The sequence below is a fragment of the Coturnix japonica genome, chromosome 4, assembly GCF_001577835.2.
Source record: "Coturnix japonica isolate 7356 chromosome 4, Coturnix japonica 2.1, whole genome shotgun sequence".
NCBI lineage: Eukaryota > Metazoa > Chordata > Aves > Galliformes > Phasianidae > Coturnix > Coturnix japonica.
In genome coordinates, this window is record NC_029519.1 from 14546903 (window position 1) to 14567889 (window position 20987).

At 36.7% G+C, this 20987-nt stretch overlaps 1 protein-coding gene across 6 annotated transcripts in view; it reads right to left on the reverse strand.

Annotated features, from left to right (window-relative positions):
* Nucleotides 1-4488: 4488 nt before the first annotated feature.
* Nucleotides 4489-20987, reverse strand: part of STAG2 (stromal antigen 2) — a 66914-nt gene continuing 50415 nt past the window's right edge. For 2 of the 6 annotated variants that reach the window (XM_015860778.2, XM_015860779.2), the window contains exons 22-34: nucleotides 20856-20936; nucleotides 18578-18670; nucleotides 15918-16092; nucleotides 15390-15529; nucleotides 14235-14336; nucleotides 12343-12491; nucleotides 11652-11780; nucleotides 11099-11304; nucleotides 10496-10685; nucleotides 10298-10411; nucleotides 9601-9727; nucleotides 9238-9315; nucleotides 6928-8552 (exon numbers count right to left, since the gene is read on the reverse strand). In XM_015860778.2, the coding sequence (XP_015716264.1) occupies nucleotides 8316-8552; nucleotides 9238-9315; nucleotides 9601-9727; nucleotides 10298-10411; nucleotides 10496-10685; nucleotides 11099-11304; nucleotides 11652-11780; nucleotides 12343-12491; nucleotides 14235-14336; nucleotides 15390-15529; nucleotides 15918-16092; nucleotides 18578-18670; nucleotides 20856-20936 (1821 nt within the window). In that variant the 3' untranslated portion in view covers nucleotides 6928-8315. The other 4 variants (XM_015860783.2, XM_015860781.2, XM_015860780.2 and 1 more) reach the window with 4 other exon arrangements.

The following is a 20987-nucleotide window of genomic DNA, read 5'->3' on the forward strand; positions in this document are numbered from 1 at the left end:
GTCAGTCCTACCAGAAATAACTGAGAAATCACCTGGTGCCTGAACAATCAAAGAGGCCAACTTGAATGAATGCGTTACCACAAATTATTTACACATATCCAATGCTAAGAGCCAAGTGAATCTCACTTCTGAGCACCACAGTACTAGAATGCAAGCAGAATTAAGACTTCCCATTGACTTCTGCAAGAGCTGCAAGTCACTTCTGAGAATACCCTTGCTGTGATTGGAGCTGTGTGGTATTACTAACTTGAGCTTCACTTTGCATAATTGCTAGGATCCTCTTCTGAGAACAGAACTCTTTGTAATCAGCTGTACCAAGTTTATTTGATGGCAGGCATCTGCCTTGAAAGCCTCAGCTCACCCAACCAGTCAGACCTAATTCCTGCGGCACACACTGTCCTCTGTACCTTAAAATCATAAGGGAAAAGTTTCTCATTAGAAGAATTGCTGTTCTTAAATCCAGGAAATAATCCTTTTGTTGTACATATGCAGGTTAAAGGGGACAACTTGATAAAGCAGATTCCCCTGCATGCCCATCACTTGAGTACCCCAAGAGGAATGATTCTGCCCACTTGCCATCGCTACCGCACTGCGTTAGGAGAGGAGTAAGAGGGCCCTTCTACATTCGTGCTGGAAGGGAAGAATAGAGCAGGGACACTTCAAGAGGACTTCAAAAACAGGCAGGAGTGAGTTAAAACTACTTTACTCTTTAAAGATTTTGGATGAGATCTCATGTAAAACATCACCAGTAGAAGTGTTCCCACTCATCTCCTCCTGCATGGGTAGGAGGAATACCTTGTGCTAACACAGCAAACCTGCCTTTTTTATTCCTGGAATACCATGGTCTGAAAGTCCTGACCCAGAACCAAGCAGCTTTATTTGTCCATAATGTTTTCTGATGAAAAATGAATTATCTCACTGTGCCAGCAGGTGAAAGAGCTGCCTGTATTTGCCCAGTTCATGCTGACCACCCCATCAGTTTCCAATGAGCAAGATCATACCACACACCATCCCTTGCTGTTATATGAATAAGAGATTTATATATATATATATATATAAGCTTCCTCAGAGGCAGGGATTCAGCAAACGTCTAAATGACAGATCTTTTCACTAATAATGATGGAGTGTGACCCAGATCTAATACTGCAGACTAAGGCAACAGCATATGAAGAGATGACAATTCTACACTGTAAACCCACAGTACCCATGCATCTGTGACAAAACAGCAGCACAACAACAGCAAACATAAACAAGATGTTCTCTTTGGTAAATGCAACACGAATCTTAGAGAAAGGAAGGCAATGCAAATAGCTCAAATCCCCTCCTTAGTGCTCTCTCTGCTGCTTCTTGTCAGATCCACACACCCAGCTCAGGTGAACCTGGGAACTGCACAAGTTACAAGTCATTCTGAAGTAGAAGATGAAGAGTTTCAAGGTTAAAAAACAAGAATTTGTCATGAAAGCAACTTTTAAGTACATCATCTGTTCCTTTTAGCTTTGTGGCACTTCAAACAAGCTGCTTTCACCAAGTACAAGATACTGAAATGAGCAAGAAGAATGAAATGTTCCCAAACAAGCTCCTGATAGCCCAAACATGCAGACTTCTCCAGCTACCAGCATTTACGTGCTCTGTCCTTAAACCGTAACCCCCCAGTACCTCCAACAGAATGAAAACTAGAGAGCCCCGCTAACAAAGCCACTTCCCTGATCCAACCCGGGTTCATGACGCACCGCCATTCCTGGCTGCAGTGGGAGAGCTCATGAAAAGAAAAAAAAAAGAGGAAAAAATGCAAAAAGAGCATCTGTTTTTCAAGATGCAGAGGGCCACGTGCCAGCACCACAAGTAATGGAAAGACAGGTTTTGTCAGGTGATACTCCAGATCCGGTATGTAAAAGATAGCTGGGTATTTTAAGCTGAAAAGCACCAAGAACAGACTAGATACAAGATACACCGCGTCTCAGAGTGCTTTTGTGCACGATAACAAAAACAAGTGGATGTGGTTTGCATTTTTGCTGTTGGTGAAGTTCAACTGTCTAAAATGAAGAAAACAGAATATAAACCCGTGAAGAGCGCGCTAAAATAATAAAAGAGATCTGCACGTGTCACCCAAGAACTGTGGTTTAACTGCTATTTAAAAAGCAGAGGCAAATTAAATGGCTTCCTGAAACAGCCATACAATGCAGCACCCAACTAGAGCTGCCACGTGGAACGCCAGCAAGCACTCCAGCTCTGAGCATGCCATCCTGCACTCAGGATCATGGTTATATCACAAAGAAGTGAACATATTCTCTAAAATAATAATAGTTTTAATGTGGGGTTCTGGCAGACAGATACCAAAACACCAAATTAACACGATCTGAGTGATCTAAGGAGCACCGAGCTTAACTCCGTAATGCTACCATAATTTCCACCTATTAAAAGCCAGCAGTAACTACAAAAACAATAAAGCAACTACACCTCTAGTTGGAAAGCACTCATCTACCAAACTCTATGACAAGCATAAGTTCAGTTGTTAAAATGCATGTTTATTTTTATATCTGTAAAAATTAAGATATACTCTAAGAAATCCAGGAGAGCTCAGCAGCATGAAAGACAGGGGAGGCAAATGACAAGCACGGTGGATGTGAATTGGGTTGGTTTTTTTTTTGGATAGAACTATTAATATTGTTCTGTATTACTACATTTTTCAACCACGTACCATCTCTGTCCTCTAAAGAAATGACACCTCTTGGAAATCAATATCAGACATCTCACTAATAAAGCGACCTACAATTATGAACAACAGAGAATGGCATAAGCCATTCAGTATCATAAATTCATTATAACAGTCTCAGAATCATAGAATCCTTAGAGTTGAAAGGGACTTATCTGTTCCAACCCCCCTGCAATGAGCAGTGACACCCACAGCTCCAGTGGGTGCCCGGAGCCTGGTCCAGCCTGACCTTGGGTGTCTCCAGGGACGGGGAATCCATGCAAAATTGAACTGAAATTAAACTAAAGCAGTCAAAACATTTAAGTAGTATTTTTAAGGGGACGATTTGTATTTTGTCAGAACTCTGAAGCAAAAATTGTCAGTTTTAATAAATGCTTCAATGAACAAAGTAGGCTGTGACATAAATCAGGTCACTGAAAAACAAAGTCGCTAAGGATTGAAAAGCAGTCAATCTCTAAATAAGCATTAAGTGTTTTATGAGTGGGACTGTGAAGCTGCGTGCTACGACAAGCACACATGTAATATGAAAAACAAAGAGTAATAATTTGATGTGGCGACTGCCTACTTAAACCAAGATTAGAGAAGTGAATTCACCGACCCTGCAACAAGTTGTACGAATCAGGAACACACCATCCAAAGGGGGAAAAAAAACCAACAGCAATCATCAGCTTCTTACATATTGTCTTTGGTTGTTTAATATCAGGAAATACTTTTTTTACAGAGTATCTGATGACTATTTCCTTTCAGTTTCATACCTTCTCTGTGGCCTCTTCAGTAAATCAGAGGACAGCCTTTACTTCTTCGAAGGGCTTGTTATTCTCTACATTTTTATCACATATCCTTTCAAAAGTCAGGTTTCTTTCATTTACAGGCATCTGTACCAAAAAGCTCCCACTAGAACAGATGGTACGTTGAACAGTGAAGGTACTTTCCTTGCGTTATCAACTTAGACCTACTAAAACCATTTTCCACGAGATATTATTATTGAACTTACAGCAAGATTTAGCCAGGAATGAACACTTGTAGTGAGGGAGCAGAAAAGCCCATCCCGTTACACTAGCAGGGATGAGAAGCACTTACCATCAGTAAGATTTCACAAGGAATCCCTTAAGGGCTTCTACCAGAAAGGAGCTTTCTCCCCTCGGTTCTGTGTTGTCTTGCCATTTAAGCCGACAACGTTTATCAGGCGCAATACACATAGGAGGACTGGAAAGCAATATATACAGTCAGCCACGTTTCAGCTGATCTTACCCAACGGCCCCATTTGGCTACGGACAGCATCAGAACCAAAAGCATTCTGAGTAACGTCAGGTAAAAGGTCGGAGGAAAAAGAAAGAAGCACAAAGGCTATCGGTAGGTCTTTAACAAACTGTAACACAAAAATAATTAACCATCAATTTCTTGGCATGTAAAAGTTCTATACAAATGTTAAAAATTTTATTGGCAGGTACTAACCTCTGGAAAAGCTCGCTCTGTATTTACACCGCTAATTCTTTTAACAAGTTGAACTCAAAGCATATTTCAAACAATCATGATTGCATAACTTTTCTACTTTAAATTATTAACCCAATTAGTGCTTTATTCACATTTTAAAAACTTGTACAATTTATTACAAATATAAAACAGTGCAGTTTTCCATACATTATCCCAACTCTGAGACAAACACTTAAAAGACATGGAAAAAAAGATTCTGATTTCTATAAACATAACATTTGCATTACTCATTCCCCTCTCTTCACCGTCCTCCCCTATCCCCGATTTAAAAAGATCAAACATACAACATACTGCAGGTTTATTTTTATTCAAAAAGTTACTGTCTCAAGACATAAATACAAATCAGAAAACAGTACAATTAGGACAATAGAATGTGGAGGACAACAGGTTAAGGTAAATATATAAAACATTTTTAGCTGGTTGAAAACAAAGCTGTAAGAACTGCTTTCACAAAGAAACACTCCTTCAAGAGTAAGAAAAATCAACTTAAGTTTAAAATCATATATACAGTCCTCTCAGCAGTTCTATTAAATGCAGTGGTGTGAAAAACAATATAGGCAGTACTTTTAGACATGAGTATTTATTTATGTAAAATGAGTTAGGCAGATCTAGTTTTGAGTTTGTCGTTATCCCGTGATTTAGTAAAATAATTCTATTTTATCGTGATCCTTAAGATAACCTATGGTTTTTGGCTACCACAGCCGAATGTTTAATTTCCAAGTCTAAAAACAGGAAGCCTTTTTTTGCGTTCACCCATTCGGGGAGATCCTTGTATTGCAAGCGTATTAAGGCATGGAATGATTAAAATAATATACCTTGAGAACTGAGAGACAACTGACAAAAAATATACATATGTAATATAAGTTAATATTTCCTTTAAAATGATGACTAGCTGCCTAAGCCTTGCAAAATGAGTCGATGTCAAAATGGCATAAATCCACTCTCTGTTTTAGACCAAATTTAATTAATTTATTTGTGAATGGACATAAAATGAAGTTTAAAGCTTAGCTTTCAAAGAAGATTATGGGTTGTTTATGAACTTCTATTATCCAATCTAATTTACATACAGAGGAAATGTACTGTAACCTGTTAGAAGTATCTTTAACCTGAAGACTGCTTGCAAAGACAGATAGATAAAACAATATAAAATACAAATTTAAAAATCATTTTTAAAGCATGACTTCTCATGCTCTTCTATTTTTAAACATTGTTAAACTTTCAATATATTTCTGAAACCTCATAATTTTAAGTTGGAATTTAAAAGTAAGAAAAAACTAAACAAACTGCGCAATTATAAAATCAGCACCAATTTATATATATATATAATTTTATTTAAAATTTAGATCCCTATTCCCACACTCTAATAAGCTGTATAATTTTTGTTTAGAATTTTTCTGCAAACATACTACAATAAGCTTCTTTTATTTGGAGACAAAATACAGTGGCACTACTGGAAGGAATTTCACAACATTACATTTTTCTTAAAGGACAAGCAAACTTTCAGGGTTGGAAATGGGCAAGCATGACTGAGACCTGTTACGTTCTGGTCACTCGTAGTTTCTGGACCTTTCTGAGAAGGTTAGCATGAAGCTTTTGGAAGAAAAGAGTGTTTTAGATCAAAAAGCGCTTATAATTCTGCTCCATGTGTTTTCATAATCCATATAAACATTCTCTTGCTGAAGTTTGCGTTTAATTTAAAATACTGACACTCTTCTGGTTCTATCACCATAAGAAAACCAATCCAACTATTATTTCACTTCGTGGATGTAAACGGCAATCCAGCAGAGCTCGTGGTTATTTAGTATAGCCAGCAAATGTATGAAGAGAGGAGCTCAAATCTGTACCAAACACCTCTCAGACTGTTAGGTTAAAACTAAGAGGGAATACTTCTTGTGATCCGGAAATAAACTGATAGCACATAAATAAAATATTGATTTTTCCAACAAAAAGTGTAGCTTATCCTCAAATTGTTTACTTGTCCTTTACATTTCTTTTTTTTTTTTTCTTTTTTTTTTCCTTTTTTTTTTTTTTTTTTCCAGGCAAACAAAACTGCCCCTTCAATGCACTTGATCTTGAAAGCATGTCATTCTCCTTAGAGAAAAATCTGTTCAGAATTTCACTGTATCTACCACAATTTTGTATTGAAAAACTTCCTCTTCCACTTAGAAAATGACTTCACCACTGATTTATTTGCTGTTCTGGTATTAAAACATTGACACCCCAAGAACCTAAAAAAAAAGTTAGAAACGGTGTCAATTTGTAGTCTACTACACATTTAACAAAAGCAAAGCAATTAATATATGATTTAAGATTAAGACACTTCAAGTTACGTTAAGGCATTATAAGTTTATTTTTTCCTCCATACCAAATTTTACCACACTGATGATTCATCTCATAATATGGAAAGGGCTCCTCATTCAATAGTAACTTTTTTCCCCACACTTGAAACAAACTGGATTCGGAAGGAATGCGATAAAAACTGTGCTTTAATTACTTTAAATAATAATCACAAAGTCATTTTTAATTAGTTGTCTAATCTGCACTTGTTTGACAATGGCAATTATAGGCCTTAACCTGAAATCAAGTGTGCAGTTCCTCACAACTAAGCCTGAGACAAAATGACAAAATACTCCACACGCTGGCTGCTGCCATGCCCGTGTTCCTGAGCACAGGTCAGCCTGCATTAGCAAGCTGGGACACCAGCCTCATGTTTCGTATTGAAAATACCTTTTTTTTTTTTCCCAGGAAAAGAGTGAAAAAATCAAAACAAAACTCCCATAAATAGCTAGAATTAAAAGTACTGTCCTTCAGAACATTAAGTGATTAAAAAGAAAGCTTTCCAGAAACAAAGAATCAAATTCCATTTCCCATGTGGGAGCAAGCCACATCATTTTCTGTGCCAGTGAAAGCATGTATCCTCATGGATATGTCAAAAAAAGAAGATTCCAGTTCTTGTGACTGTCCTAGATTTGTAGAACTCTCTATGTCAGCAAGATCCACGGAGATGTGAGTAATTCTCCTGGACCATCAACACTCCTGTTCTCTCTATCCTGTTTCCAAACCAATTTTTACTGTTCTTGGCATTAAACTCACTTTAGATGCATCCTACAAATACAGAGCACTAAGACACAAGTGCCACTGGTGCCAGTAGTAACCAGACACATAAAAAACTGAGAAGATAGACTAAAATGCCGAGCATAAACCATGCATATCCAAATATGTTACAGTATATGTCTATTGGAAACATGTGCAACAACTCCATGGAAAAATTCATATGAATAAAGCAAGTAACTTTATTCAGAGGGTATTTATTAATAAAGTATATTATAGAGTATATTAATAGAGTTTGGTTTGGTTGGTTGGTTTTTAAACATTTAAAATACCCAATGATCAATTATAGCTCTACTTTAAAACAAATTATTCATAGTATTAATGGAGCTTCCCCATCTAGGCATTTAAATTCATTTAGGTGGAGCTTATGCTAAAGAGCAGCTCTCCTCTGTGATGCAGCTGTTTTACACAGCCCTGGTTCCAGGTCAACCACTCTTCCTATGTTCCAGCTGGGAGGGAGCATTGCTAGGTCATGTCCCCTTGACTGTACCGACTTATTTCAATGTGCCACCTCTCCCTTCTTGCAGGAAAACAATACAGCTTCTTCTGGCACAGAGAGACAGGACACTGCTAGAGCCTCAGAACCGACTACAAAAGCTTGCAGAGCAATGAGGCTGTAGCTGGCTGCCATCATGTGGCGACACTGCCAAACTGCAGCTAAGGAGTGCCTAGCAAATCTTGGGCTTACACAGGATGATGGTAAAACGAACGAGAAATAAAGTAACAGGGAAGAAAACTAGCTAATAGTAAACGGATTAAACCTGCTCTTAATTTTTGAAACTGGAAAGCTGAAAATGTACTGAAATTGAGTGAGATACACCTGCAGAAGACCAAATTTTCAGTGTTGTCAGAATAAAAATGACTGGTATTTCACAGATCAGTGAACTAAAATTAAGAAGAGGAAGGGAAGAACTATTCTAAAACAAAAAGTCAGAAAACTGATTAACTTTCTGGGTGTTACTTCAAGAACAGAACACACAACAGCTAGATGCACAACCTAATCTGATTCATTTAGCACTAGCACAAAATATATGGATTTGCATTTAAAACAGTATTTAAGACTTTTTTTTTTTTTCTCCCATAACAAGAAGAGATTCACGCTGCAACAATATTGTAAAAATATGTAACCGTCTTCCAAATTCCACCAAGCTGTCCAAGATTCCCAGGAAGCCTTGCTGTACTGTCCTCTGCTGGGTTGCTGCAGCTTGTTATTTCCAGTGTAATTTTGTACCAGCTACACAAGGTCAAAAATGGCTGCATACATTACAAGTGGTTCAAGACAGAAGGAATCCCTCATGCAGTTTTTTAAAAGAGAATAGAGACTGCAGATTTATCAAGTCGGAAAAAAGGGCAACTGCAAGCAGAAACTACAGACTTCGGATGTTTTGGACCTAAAACTTCATACGGAAAGAAAAAATACCTCTCATCTCCATAAACATATATCTGTATTGTCTCATTTATTTTCTTCATTATCTTACTTATGAGTAAAAGTTAATATGGCAATTTAAAAAGTCCCAAACAATCCAACACTGACAACTGGTAATGCCATCAGAGTCACTCAACTAAGTTCATCGTAACAGGAAAGTTGCTTTAATATTGTGTATGCAGGTTTTCATTGTTTCTGTTTTATTTTAAGCTCTACTAACTTCTGCATTTTTTCTCAGGTATAAAGGCTTCTGAATTTGACACAGCTACAGGTAAAGTATTAAGAACAAAACTCCTCTAAACTTGTAAATACCTTAAAAGTTATAAAGCTGAATTACAGCAAAAAGTATTTCATCAGCTGTTCCAGTCTGCCGAAATGAGCTACTGAAGACAGTGTAAAGATTGCATTCTTCCCATTTAAAACTTGAAGTAAGAGAGTGCTGTAACCTTAAGACTGAATTAATATTATTTTCCTCTTACGTAAGTTAACCTACCGATTCATCCATGATCGAAGCGGGGTCAAAGAAATCTGGTTTTAGCTCCGTTCTTTCTCTCCTGTTCTTCGATGGTGGCTATGGAAAGTAAGCAAATAAACACCTTAATGGTAATTTCAGAACATACATACAGAGTATTTCAACTGTTATAAAAGAAGCTAGGTCTTAAGGGATAAGAAATTATGAGGCATAGATTTTCTTACGTTGTTATTAGGTATTTGATTTCTCAATAAAATGGAATATGCATGCAAGCAGTGGCACAGCCATTTAAGACTGCAGAAATTAACATCAATTACGATGTTTCAACTTTAAAAGCAGAAACCTAAATCTAAGCCAAACTAAAAGGACAAGTAAGTTTCTTACTAGGTCTATGTCCATGGTGTCAAAATCCATGCCTTCATTAAGATCTTCAATTCGCCCTTCTGATGACATCATCACATCTTCAACAATTGGCTCTTCGTCATCTTCCATTAGACTTGTGCCACGCCGACTGAAATAGAAAAAGCATATTGTTTAGCACTTTAGCTTTATATGAATACTTAAAACATCAGTTCAGTAAAAAACTGCCAATAAATGACAATTCTGTTAGATAGACATTAAGTAATCCAATAAATGCCTAACTACTATTAAAGAAGTATTCAACCAGCTAAAAGATTCTAATAGAGTAAATTCTGTTGGACTACTCTGAATGGGTACTGAGAAACTGGAGAAATCAAAAAGCAGATTAAAACTACATCTAACGCACAGATTTCCATGAAAGTACTCATGCTCAACAGAGAAATGAACTAGTTATTTTCTCCCATGCCTTATGACAAGGCAAGAAGGAATGTCTGTCTATGTTGGGAAGTTCTACAAAAAACCTGCATGGCAATCAATCTATACAGACATCTAGTTCTACAGGACTAATCTCAGCTTTTATGTCAATTTTAGGTCAAATATAAATATGACAGGCAGAAAAATAATACCAAAGGTCACGAGTCCTTCTAAAGATACGTAACAGTAACACTGTGTTTAATACACTCTTCCCAAACTACCACAGTAACGTTTCACTCTCACTTACATAGCATGTTGCAAGTTGGTTCTCAGCTTGACGTAGTTCATCGCTGCCCTCTCCTGTTGTTGTCGTGCGGCTTCTTCCTGTTGCCTTTGAGCCAACATCCACGTTACTTGCGTGCTTAAAAAGACCATTATTCTATTTTAAACAAAAACTGTTTTGTGTATGAACACTAACACAATGCAGACCTACACGTTTACGTACTTGTAATCAAGTGGAGCTTGGTGATGTTCAGGCTGCATAGGATAGACACCCATATAATTCTCTTCAGGTCGCAATCTCTTGGGCTCCCTCATTATTGTGGAAGTAAGCTGAGGTGTCTGCATCATGACTGGTGTGTGCATTGTCTGCTCCCTGTTCATCCACATACTGTCACTACTGCTGCTTTCTTCAGCTAAAAGGAAACACTGTGTATTAAACCTTTTCAAACTTGTCTAGAACAGAAAGTGTAAAAGTAACAAATGCATGTACTTGCTGCTTACTGAGAAACAATTTCTTTAACCTTTGTTCACAAATTCTCATGCGACCCCCAAAGCCCTGGCTAGTCCCTAGAATACTTTAATTTTCTGTAACCTAAATACAATGTAGTGCCTTTATTTCTTTTTGTGCTTCAATGTTAATTCTATTCAAACTCCTCAGATGAACAGGTTTTACACTAAAATGCAAAGATATTCTATTTAAAAAAACAATCGAACAATCAAACAAACCATTAAATCATGCCAATTCACTCAAGCTAACAAGTAGGGATCAACAAACACTGTTTCTGAGTATCTGCTTTAGTAAACTTGAAAATGAGAAAAGTTCTACCTTCAGGTACTTTCCGTTTGCCTGTTGCTGGCTTTGTTTTCTTATTTCTGACTGTAGATCCTCGACTGCTAATTCCACTAATTACTGACATTGTATCATCATCCCCACCAGCTAATAAAGAGTTTCTGTAGGACATGAGAGGAAGCCACACATCTTCTCTCCGTAAAGACATCTGAAAGGTCATAAACTTCTCCAAGTAAACGTACCTTTAAATGGAAAAAATTAATTAGAAAGATGCAAATTACCCGCAACATGATGTTACTTTGTCAAGACAAATAACTACTGACATCATCACCCAAGACTCCTCACCGATTTAACGAAAAAAGCCTGGTAATGAGAAACTCAGAATATGATTCCTGTTCACCCACCAAGTGAGAAAACAAAAGTAAATACAATTTATCCTTTGTGATTATATTTGACTGCATCACTATGGAGTTGTATTCACGTTCCTGAGGTTCTATTTTAGGTTACTGCAACACACAACATGCACATTCAGATGCACACCTTTTATGGTTATCATTACAAATACTAACGATACCAAGGAAATACTTACACTGTCCTTTTGTCTTGTCTGAGAAGTTTGGAGGAAAACTCACTCAGAATATCAAGAAATGCCAAATTCAGAGGTGGGTGGCTCTCACCTTGTGGATTAGGCTCCTTAAAGGCAAATTCTATGCCATCCCTAAGAAAACATTAAGAACAAGTTACATAAGGCACAAACTGTAGAAAAAGCTCTAAGCACCAGGTGCTATCAACAGTGAACACTTTTTCCCTATTTCAAGAAGGCAACCATTCAGTGTTTCCATGTTCTAGCATAAAAAGGTGTGAACACAATTCATAATTTGAACACGGATGCACCTTTCTTGTCCTCATGTTTCTAACTCACAGTTCAAGTTTTCTGCATGTGGTAATGATCGCCACCACTGACAACTCCATGAATCACTTTTTACTGTTATGAACAAGACATTAAAAATGCTTCTTCATGACAGCATCAATGCTGCTATAATTTACAGCCTTATACAACAATCCTAAAGAACAGCAACACTGTTTAACATTTCGGTTTAATTCACAGCCAGAAACACAGTCACCACCTAAGTTGGAAATAGGTGATATATAAAATTAACACCTGTAGTGCTGATGCAGTTTGTATTAAACTAAAAGCATTAGACTAAAGAAAAATGCTTCAAATCATGTTAGGCAAGAAGCATTTACGAATGAGGAAGTAATACAAAGCACACAATTACTTGTGTAACATAGCAATAGCTTCTCTTGTTTTCAATTGATCCAGTCCAAATGTTAAAGCAAAACGTCGAGCAAGTTCCTTTATGCCGCTGAATGTCGGTGATGATCTGTCAAAATTATAACCATTTTCTTGAATCATTTCATTGAAAAGCTGTTTGAAATGAAAAAGGAGATTTTAATTTATTTTTTTAAAAATGATTATGACAAGTTTTGTACCAAACTTCATAAAGTTAAATATCAGTAAAATATGTTTTTACATTCTGGCACCCAAAACACAAACATGCAGGCTTAGGAAGGCTAAGATAAGGTTCATCTTGTCTGAAATAAGCTTGGATGATGTGTGCATTTCAAGGATCGTGTCAAGCCAAATACGTCAAACAACAGATTTCAGCGCTTCCCTATGCGGGACATCTACAAGTCCCTGATCTGCACACTAACGGGGGAAAGAAATGGGCTAAATTCTAACATGGCTTTTTAGTGACAATTTATCAAACAACTACTGCTACATAATTTATTTTCTGTATATTTTCCATAAACTAGAATAATGAATGAAATAAAACAAAAGCAGACTTAGTTGACTTTGGACCACAACAACATGGTGTTTTGTTTTTTTTTTGCTGTTGCAGCTCACTCCAACTCAGTTATTCCCCTTATCCACTATCACTTTCAGTATTTCTTCTCTGCTCAGTTTCTATTTTAATGCTAGCTTACATGTTTAAGGTGGTTTGGCTTTAGCACCTTTTATTTAATTGGTGGGTAGGCTGTGTGTTTTTACATTTGGAAGGTACCAAATATTGTTAAATATTTGGGTACCTTCATGTTACCATTCTTACTGTCCCATCAGAGTAATGTAACTGCCTTCCTATTTTGCATGAAACTGTACTTATTACATCTACTTTCTCTGTCTTCCCTTTAAAATATATGGGGCAGGTATGCTTATGAGGTAGAAAAGTAGAATTTTCCTGATATCACTAGCAGTTGCTAACTAGTGGAAAGTCAACAAAACCTGTACAAGAACACAGACTTCAATTGCGTATTCTGTGCTGTAGTTTCCACCAGCTAAAGCCATGCTGCTACAAAGAAGAAAAGTCTCATCTTTCTCCTGTACTGGCAATAATACCCATACGGATAAATCAGTTTAGGGGCTTCATTAAGGATTTTTTGGGGCTAATTCTCAACTAGATTAATGCAACTGCATGAACTCTAGTACTCAAATAAAGGGGTGGGGAAAGAGGACAAATTGGGATAGCTTTGTCATTTCTAAAATAGCAAAGATTTACATTGGATTAAGGTGGTTTGCAGGGACATGCTTTACTGATGTGATCTCCTCAATACTATACGTAAGATTCAAGGAGATGGCTCACATGAGCAGATGAATCCAACTCCTGACTGAATTCCTCAAAAAAGATCATTTACTGAAAAGAGCAGTAAAACATGACTGAATTTCAAATCTCTACCACACATTAGAAAGACTGAACGACTAAGACTGGTTTTAAAGAGCATAGGGAAGCATAGCACAACACAATATGGAAGTGTTTTGCCTTGTTAATCTGTTCATGAATCCATTAACCAGGAATTTCACAACACACTTCTGAATAAGTGGCTAAAACTGCTGTTTCAGAGTAACAAGGTAACACACAGTTGCAACGTTTGGTATGTACAGGGCTCTCCTAGACAATATTTAGTAAGCACTGGAAAACTCACACCAGTTTTTCAAATAGTTGCACAAAATGGGTTTCAATCTGAGCCTGTTTCTCCCTTATTTATATATATATATGTGTGTGTGTATATATATATATATATATATAATTAATATATCACCCAAGCTACTAAGCAACAATACGTGATATACCATATGGAATTTCATGCATAAAATTCTGAAAATCATTCTTACCTGCTGCAAGCTAAGAATAAGTGTTTTAGCACACTGGATTTTGTCTATCTGCCTTGTTTTACTCATTGTTTCTTTAATAATATCACCGTAGTCATTGTAATACTAGGAAAAAAATTCACATAAAATAGGTTAATTTTTAATTTTAGTTGAAAACGTTACATTTGAAAGAAGAATTCAGACACGTTGAAAAGAAGAAAAATACTAATATGTTCATGCTTGTACATGACGTTATGGTTTAATGTCACTGGTCTTACTTGAGAGGTAGAATGACCTATTTATCTTCAAGGCCATGACACATTTGTTAATGACACATGTACACCTCCTTCAGGGTACGAGATTAGAATCTAATCTTTTTAGTAACTACTGTGACTCTGATGGGGAGGGTTTTTTTTGTTTTTCTGCTTAATGTAAGCACTTACAGCAAACTTTATAGCAATTTTTTCCATTGAAGACAGCTTCCTGTTTATTTTCTGAAGTATTTAAGTCCAATGAAGACCCAATTAGCTACTTAGTGATTCAAAATATATGTAGGGCACTCAGGCAAAAGCAGGCTGCCAAGATTTTAATTTTTTTCTAATGTAATCACTGAGGAGCAAAGTTTTAACATGTTCACGAAATGAGAACTCATTGTGCAGCCATGAATCTCAGGAGCTAAGAAGGGATTTTATATTTAACAAAGACAGAAACAGACACAAAGAGCACACTCTTTCCAGGAGGGGGGGAGGGTGAAGAAAACTCGCAAATCAATTTTCTTTTCTCCTCCAAAAAATTCAGGCTTAAATTATTTCATGAAGTCAGACACATAAAGTTTATCTCTCTGAGAAGATTCTTAAAATGCTTGATAAACTTCAAGCTGAAGTAAAAATAGACCATCAAACAGACATATTTAAGAAAATACATTACTAGAAACAAAATAATCATCAGGCTTCCTTCTTCCCTCCCCACTGCTTACATAGGAACTATGAAACCAACTCATCCATTTCTCCCCTCAAGGAGGAACAACTTTACTAGCCCTACAAACTGCTTTGGAATTTCTGTAGACTTCACACTTTTAATCAGTTATCTCACAAGGAACAAATTAAGTAACAATTTAAAAAATTCAGTTTCTGTACTTTAAAACTTGTAAGAAGTATCAGCACAAAGATTCAGATTTACCTTCATATATTGCTTGAAAATGTCTGCAGCAGTATTCATTTCCACCACAGTATATACAATGAGTTTGCAGAAAGCTGCAAGTAGATTTCTTCTTTTGTGCAATGCTTCAATTTTACTAGCTTCATCATCCTGCTGTCCATCTGGAAAGAGTTTGAAACATGAAAACTGCAGGGTTTAAATTCTTCTAATTTAAGTATAATACAGAACAATGTGGGCCAGTGGTCATGATTTAGAAAAATCACAGTTCTGACAGCCACGCGCTTTAGTGCCTATTGGAAAGTCTCTCTTCTTGAGACATGTAATACACTGGTGCCTATGAAACAAAATTTTCATCATTATTATCTTACACATCCCCAAAACATAAAATGCTTTAACAGTCTGTTGACATTTAGAAGTCAAACCTTTCTCCGTGCTCATGCACAATAACAACTGCCAGAAGAAGAAAAAAAACTAACACTGGCAAACAAATGTATTAATTAATTAATCAGAAGGCAAATCATGTGCATGAAACATAAGTTTTGTACCAACCTGCACTATTATTATCGTCATCCTGATCAATGAAGACATGATCTAAAATAAAACTGAGTAGCTCAGATTGCAAGGAAGAATCAGGAGTGTAAACGAGTGGTTCCAACATGTCACGTCCTCCTGTCATAATCTGATGGCTGAAGATCATCAACACGTCACACAGAATTGTGAAAGCCTATCAAAAGAAACCTTAGTAAATACTTGTTTGGAAAGTGGATTTGATTTGTATTTATTTAAACAGAGAATAATGCACTTCCACTGATCCCAATGGTGCACACAGGCCTTTTAAGACCTAATCAACTAAAGAGGCCAACTGGAATCTAAAACATTAAGAGCTTCTTATAGGAGGTAGCTCTATGAAGACTGGGTATCTAAATAAAGATGCTGCATGAACGAAGACAGCTAAATATCCAAGTATTTTAAGAACAAAACACAAGGAGCCTGAAAACTTTCTGGTAGAAGAATGCTACATGAGAACTTCGGGGCATCAACCACAGAATAGTCCAGTTTTTGTTTTTTAAAATTGAACAGATAAATAAATATGTATTGATCACACTGGTAAAACATCCAGCACAAATGAGGCCGTTCAATCCTTTCAGATCCTCAGGTTCATCTTGCTTCCAAAAAAAGGAACCAGCCTCTTTCACTTTGCTGGCAAACTTGTCCATCTGACACAGGATGTAAATGTCTGTACTACATCCCCAAGAAGTCTGAACACACCCGCACCCAGACTGACACTGTTTAGGACAATACGTTGCTTCATGATGTACCTATCAACCTAATCTCTTTCACTTTAATGAACAGATCTGTTCTCAAACTCCTCAAAGAAAATACCATCACTTTCCCAGTTAGGGAAATAAACACATTCCTCTTAAAGTCCCCTTTCATAGGATTACAAGGGGAAAACACATGAGGTACACAACTGAGACAATTCTAATGTTGAGGGCATTTACCTTAGCTACACTGTCTTTTCTGTTACTCACAATTTTACACTCTACACCTTGTGATCTTGATACTAGATAACTCAGACCTTCAACATGCCTGTTCAGTTCCAGGAAGAAAACATTCTTGTTACAGCAAGAGTTGCAAAGCTACACTACTGTGACAAAGCAGACCAGATTTTCAACTTCAAGCTCAACCAGGCTCTTATTACCTTTTGTGGCAAAAAGTGCTCTTGGCTTTTTTGTGATTTGTTTAAATCACAACTATATCTGGAAGAAAGTCTGGTTCTTCCTCATCCTGAGATGGCTTGATTTTAAGTCTTAGCATTTGAATGTTGTTCATGGCATTCACTTAGAATTAATCCTACTATAAGAAATCCATGTACTTCAGGTGGAACCTGAAACTCCTACAAAAGTTTTGGCCGGAACACAGAACAAAAGACACCCAGACCCTGCAGCTGAACCCATTCTTAGACCCAATTACCCTAAGAATTCAAGGCAAGTACTTTCTCAATATCTCAATTCCATTCAAAATACAAGAAAAATAAAAACCAATCCCCCATCTCCATGCCTGTATTTTTCTTCAAAAAGCATGGACTTTTCTCTCCTACTTGATAACAAGCATTGCTTGCATGGATTAAACGCCTACAAACTTTATACCTACAGACTTAAATTTTTGCTAAAAACTCTTCCCAGTGAAGGACAACTGTATGAGGGACTGACTTGATAAAACAAAATTGCAATTCATTGGAACAGAAGCAATATCTGTATCTTTAGTCAATGGCTCAATTCTTTAGGTCCTAAGTTCCAATCCCATCTTTTACGAGTGCTACATAATCGCTGAGGCTTCTACGCCTTAGATAGAATGGTCTCCAATTCTCTCTTAACTAATACCAACAACAACTGATCACTGTGCAAGTGTACCAACAGAAGACCAAGAAAAACAAATGCTGCCTCTCAACAGTGAAATCCCTCAGGTTACAGGGCATGCCTGCATCCATTAACACACACACTTTAACTATTCATCCTTTTTCTCCTGTTCCAGACAGACAAAATCCTGGGGCTATGAAGAACTGAAGAACACACTGTATGCAGCAACAAGAAAAGTTGCCCAGGTATGTCCCCACTTGTTTAGAGTAAGAGAAGTAATCCTCTTTCCTTCATGGGTCTCGAGTACTTAAGCATGTGTACACCATAGATGAAATGTGGGAATACGAGGCATTCAAAGACAGAAGAAAAAGATAACTTTATCTTTTATACACCTGTTCCTATCCCTTCCAACTCTGAGTCTATGAATCCACAAACTGCTCCAGTACAGATGTGTGTCATGACAACCAAGACTTCTGAGACGGAGTACTCCCACCTGAATCACAAACTAAGAAGTTTATACAGCACATCTGCCAACTCGTTGTTTAAATGAAGTAAAAGCAGTAATTAAAAAAACAAAAACAAAACAAGAGCAGTAATTTAAAAAAAAAAAAAACATACTTAAATAAAGTTTCTGCTAAACTTACTAGAAACAATATAAAGTTTAAGTTAGTTTACAAATTTCATAAAGGAGAACAAGTATACAGTCCAGGGTGTGTATTCAGACCGAAAGAGCATTAAGCCAAGCATATGAGACACATATTGTCGCATACACTTGAAAAGGTTCTCCTGCTCATATTTTCACATGACTTTTAAAGTATCAGATTAGAAAACAGTAACGTTCTCACTCACCTGTTCCTTAACAGCAGTGTTTACATTGGTCAGGTAGTGTTGACAAATTTGACAGAACACTCTCATTTGCTTCTTAAGACGTAGAAGATCCTCCTTTAAAAAAAAGGATTTAATGTAACAGTTTTGCTTTTTCAATTTCATATTCACATGTAGTGCATGCATGTCCACAGAGCTATCCACCACACACCTCATACACACAGATTCCAGCTCATGTAGAACTGGGGAATTTACATTACAAACCAGCATTGGGGCAGACAAAGAAGAAATGAATACCCCTGAGAAATGTAAAAACCTTTCATGCAATCTAAAAACAGAACAGGGCTCTCCCTTCAAGAAAACAGGTAACGTGTTGGTACAGCGTGCCATTTAATCTCAGCAGGAGAAAGAAAAGCAACAGCTGCTTACTTCTTTATTCAAACAGATTCTTCTACTATGTTTTCAGAACACTTCTGCTACATATAACCTTTTCTCACAACATTTACCATTCACACTGCTATACCAGTGTTAAGAGAACTACACACAGCAAAATATTCTTTTGTTTATACAAAAATATACTTTGAAATTTTAATAAAAATCAAATTGCCTACACAGCTTTTATTTTAAGCAGCCTCTATTATGAAGGTAATCCTCATAGTCACCCTGTTCACAAAGAGCATGCATTTAGCAGTTCATTTTTGTTGAAGAACTAAAATCTTCAGGCACAGTATGTTTAGTCAGTTCTGAGTCTGCGTTTCAAGTTCTTTGCAGCTATGTATCATTGACAGTGAAAAGAAGTCAACAGAACTTTTGTTTGTACCTGGTATATCTGGCAGCAGTCAAGCAGTTAAAATACAATAAAATACGTTTCACTTCTGAACTGCAGTTATAAAAGCTTTAATTTACCAGATCTTATTATACAGAACCAGAAAATATTATTAATAGAAGTGATTTTTCAAGTAAGTTCATTCCTGCTGAACAGTATGAGAAACTTCATTTTATTGCGCAACAGCCAAGTGAAACTTCATTTCCAACACAACTCCTCACAATTTAGTTCGGCTGCTGTCTCTGGGTTTGCAGTAAAATCTTAATCCTTATTAGAAAAAAATCAGACTGCTGCTTCTCTTAAAGAATAAGCTAATAAAGCCTCCAAATCCTTCACTCACTCAAGGAGCTCTCAACAGTGTAGGTATGCACTTCACATCTGACATTCTGTTTTGCACATGTTAAGATGCTAAGCTCGTTAGCCAGCATATGTTGACCGATTTTTTATTTGAAGGACTCTAATTACTGAGTCAGTAAGGCCACATCAGTAACTCCAGTAACAGCAAGTGCAGCTACAGTGTAAATTTCAGGTGTAAGACAACAACATTCACTATTCTTATGGGGTGTGGAAAGCTATCACAAAAAAGAATGCTTATGGGCATTCAGAGCACAACCTTTTATTAAAATCATCTATATATGCACATATTTTAACAATTCAAAACAATTTCAAAGATCATCAAAATGTTTTGGAACTCATCAAGTCTGTTAGAAAATAAATGGCTTTCCAAAAACCATCTTCCTTTCATCAGGCACTTCACAAAGCAAACCACCTCATCACTCTCTGCAAGCTGTGCTATCTAGCGGACACAAGAAATCACAATCCCTCCTCCAAAATTTCCTGAACTGAAATTGGAAATACAACATTTTCCAGAGCTTTGTCCTCCAAGATTACTACAGAGAGAATCTAAAACGACTCTCTTACTATTTCAGGAAGAAATTTCAACTTAACTTTTTCATGTCTTCATTTAACACGTTTAAAGGACTGGTGAAAAGCAACAAGGCAGGACTGCAGCATACTGAGCAGTCAGCATACTGTGACAGCGTGCAAACCACTGCTATCTCACAAGTTCTGTTTCTCACAGATTTGTCATCAATATTTTAGTCTGCAAACAAATTTCAACTACTCAGAGTAGTAAGACTACTGTGTTACTGGTGGTTTCCTACTCCTCCTTCACACTACTACCATGCCAGACTAATAGGCATGGTAGTAGCCATTTAAGTAATTTTCTTTACTAAAATTACTTAAAATTTTATCAACTTAAACACAGTATGCTTCCATAATAAAAACATAATAATTTAAAGAAATTGTATGACTTAAACATCAAGCATTCCATTGCTGAGATGATGAATTCTGAAGAACTCTTTCTGTATTAAACACCTCTGATTTTTAATCCATTCTATCACAACAGCTCCCAACAGATGACACCACAGTTACATAAAAACGCTGGTTTACTAATACATCTGGAAAAGGGCATACCTTTGTGGAACTGCTTTCGGTAATTTTTGCTAGCTGCCAAAGGATTACATAATGAGTGCACTGAAGTGCATGAATAACAATCTGAAATCGAAAAGAAAACAATATATTAGATGAAAAACGCCAGTTTAAAAT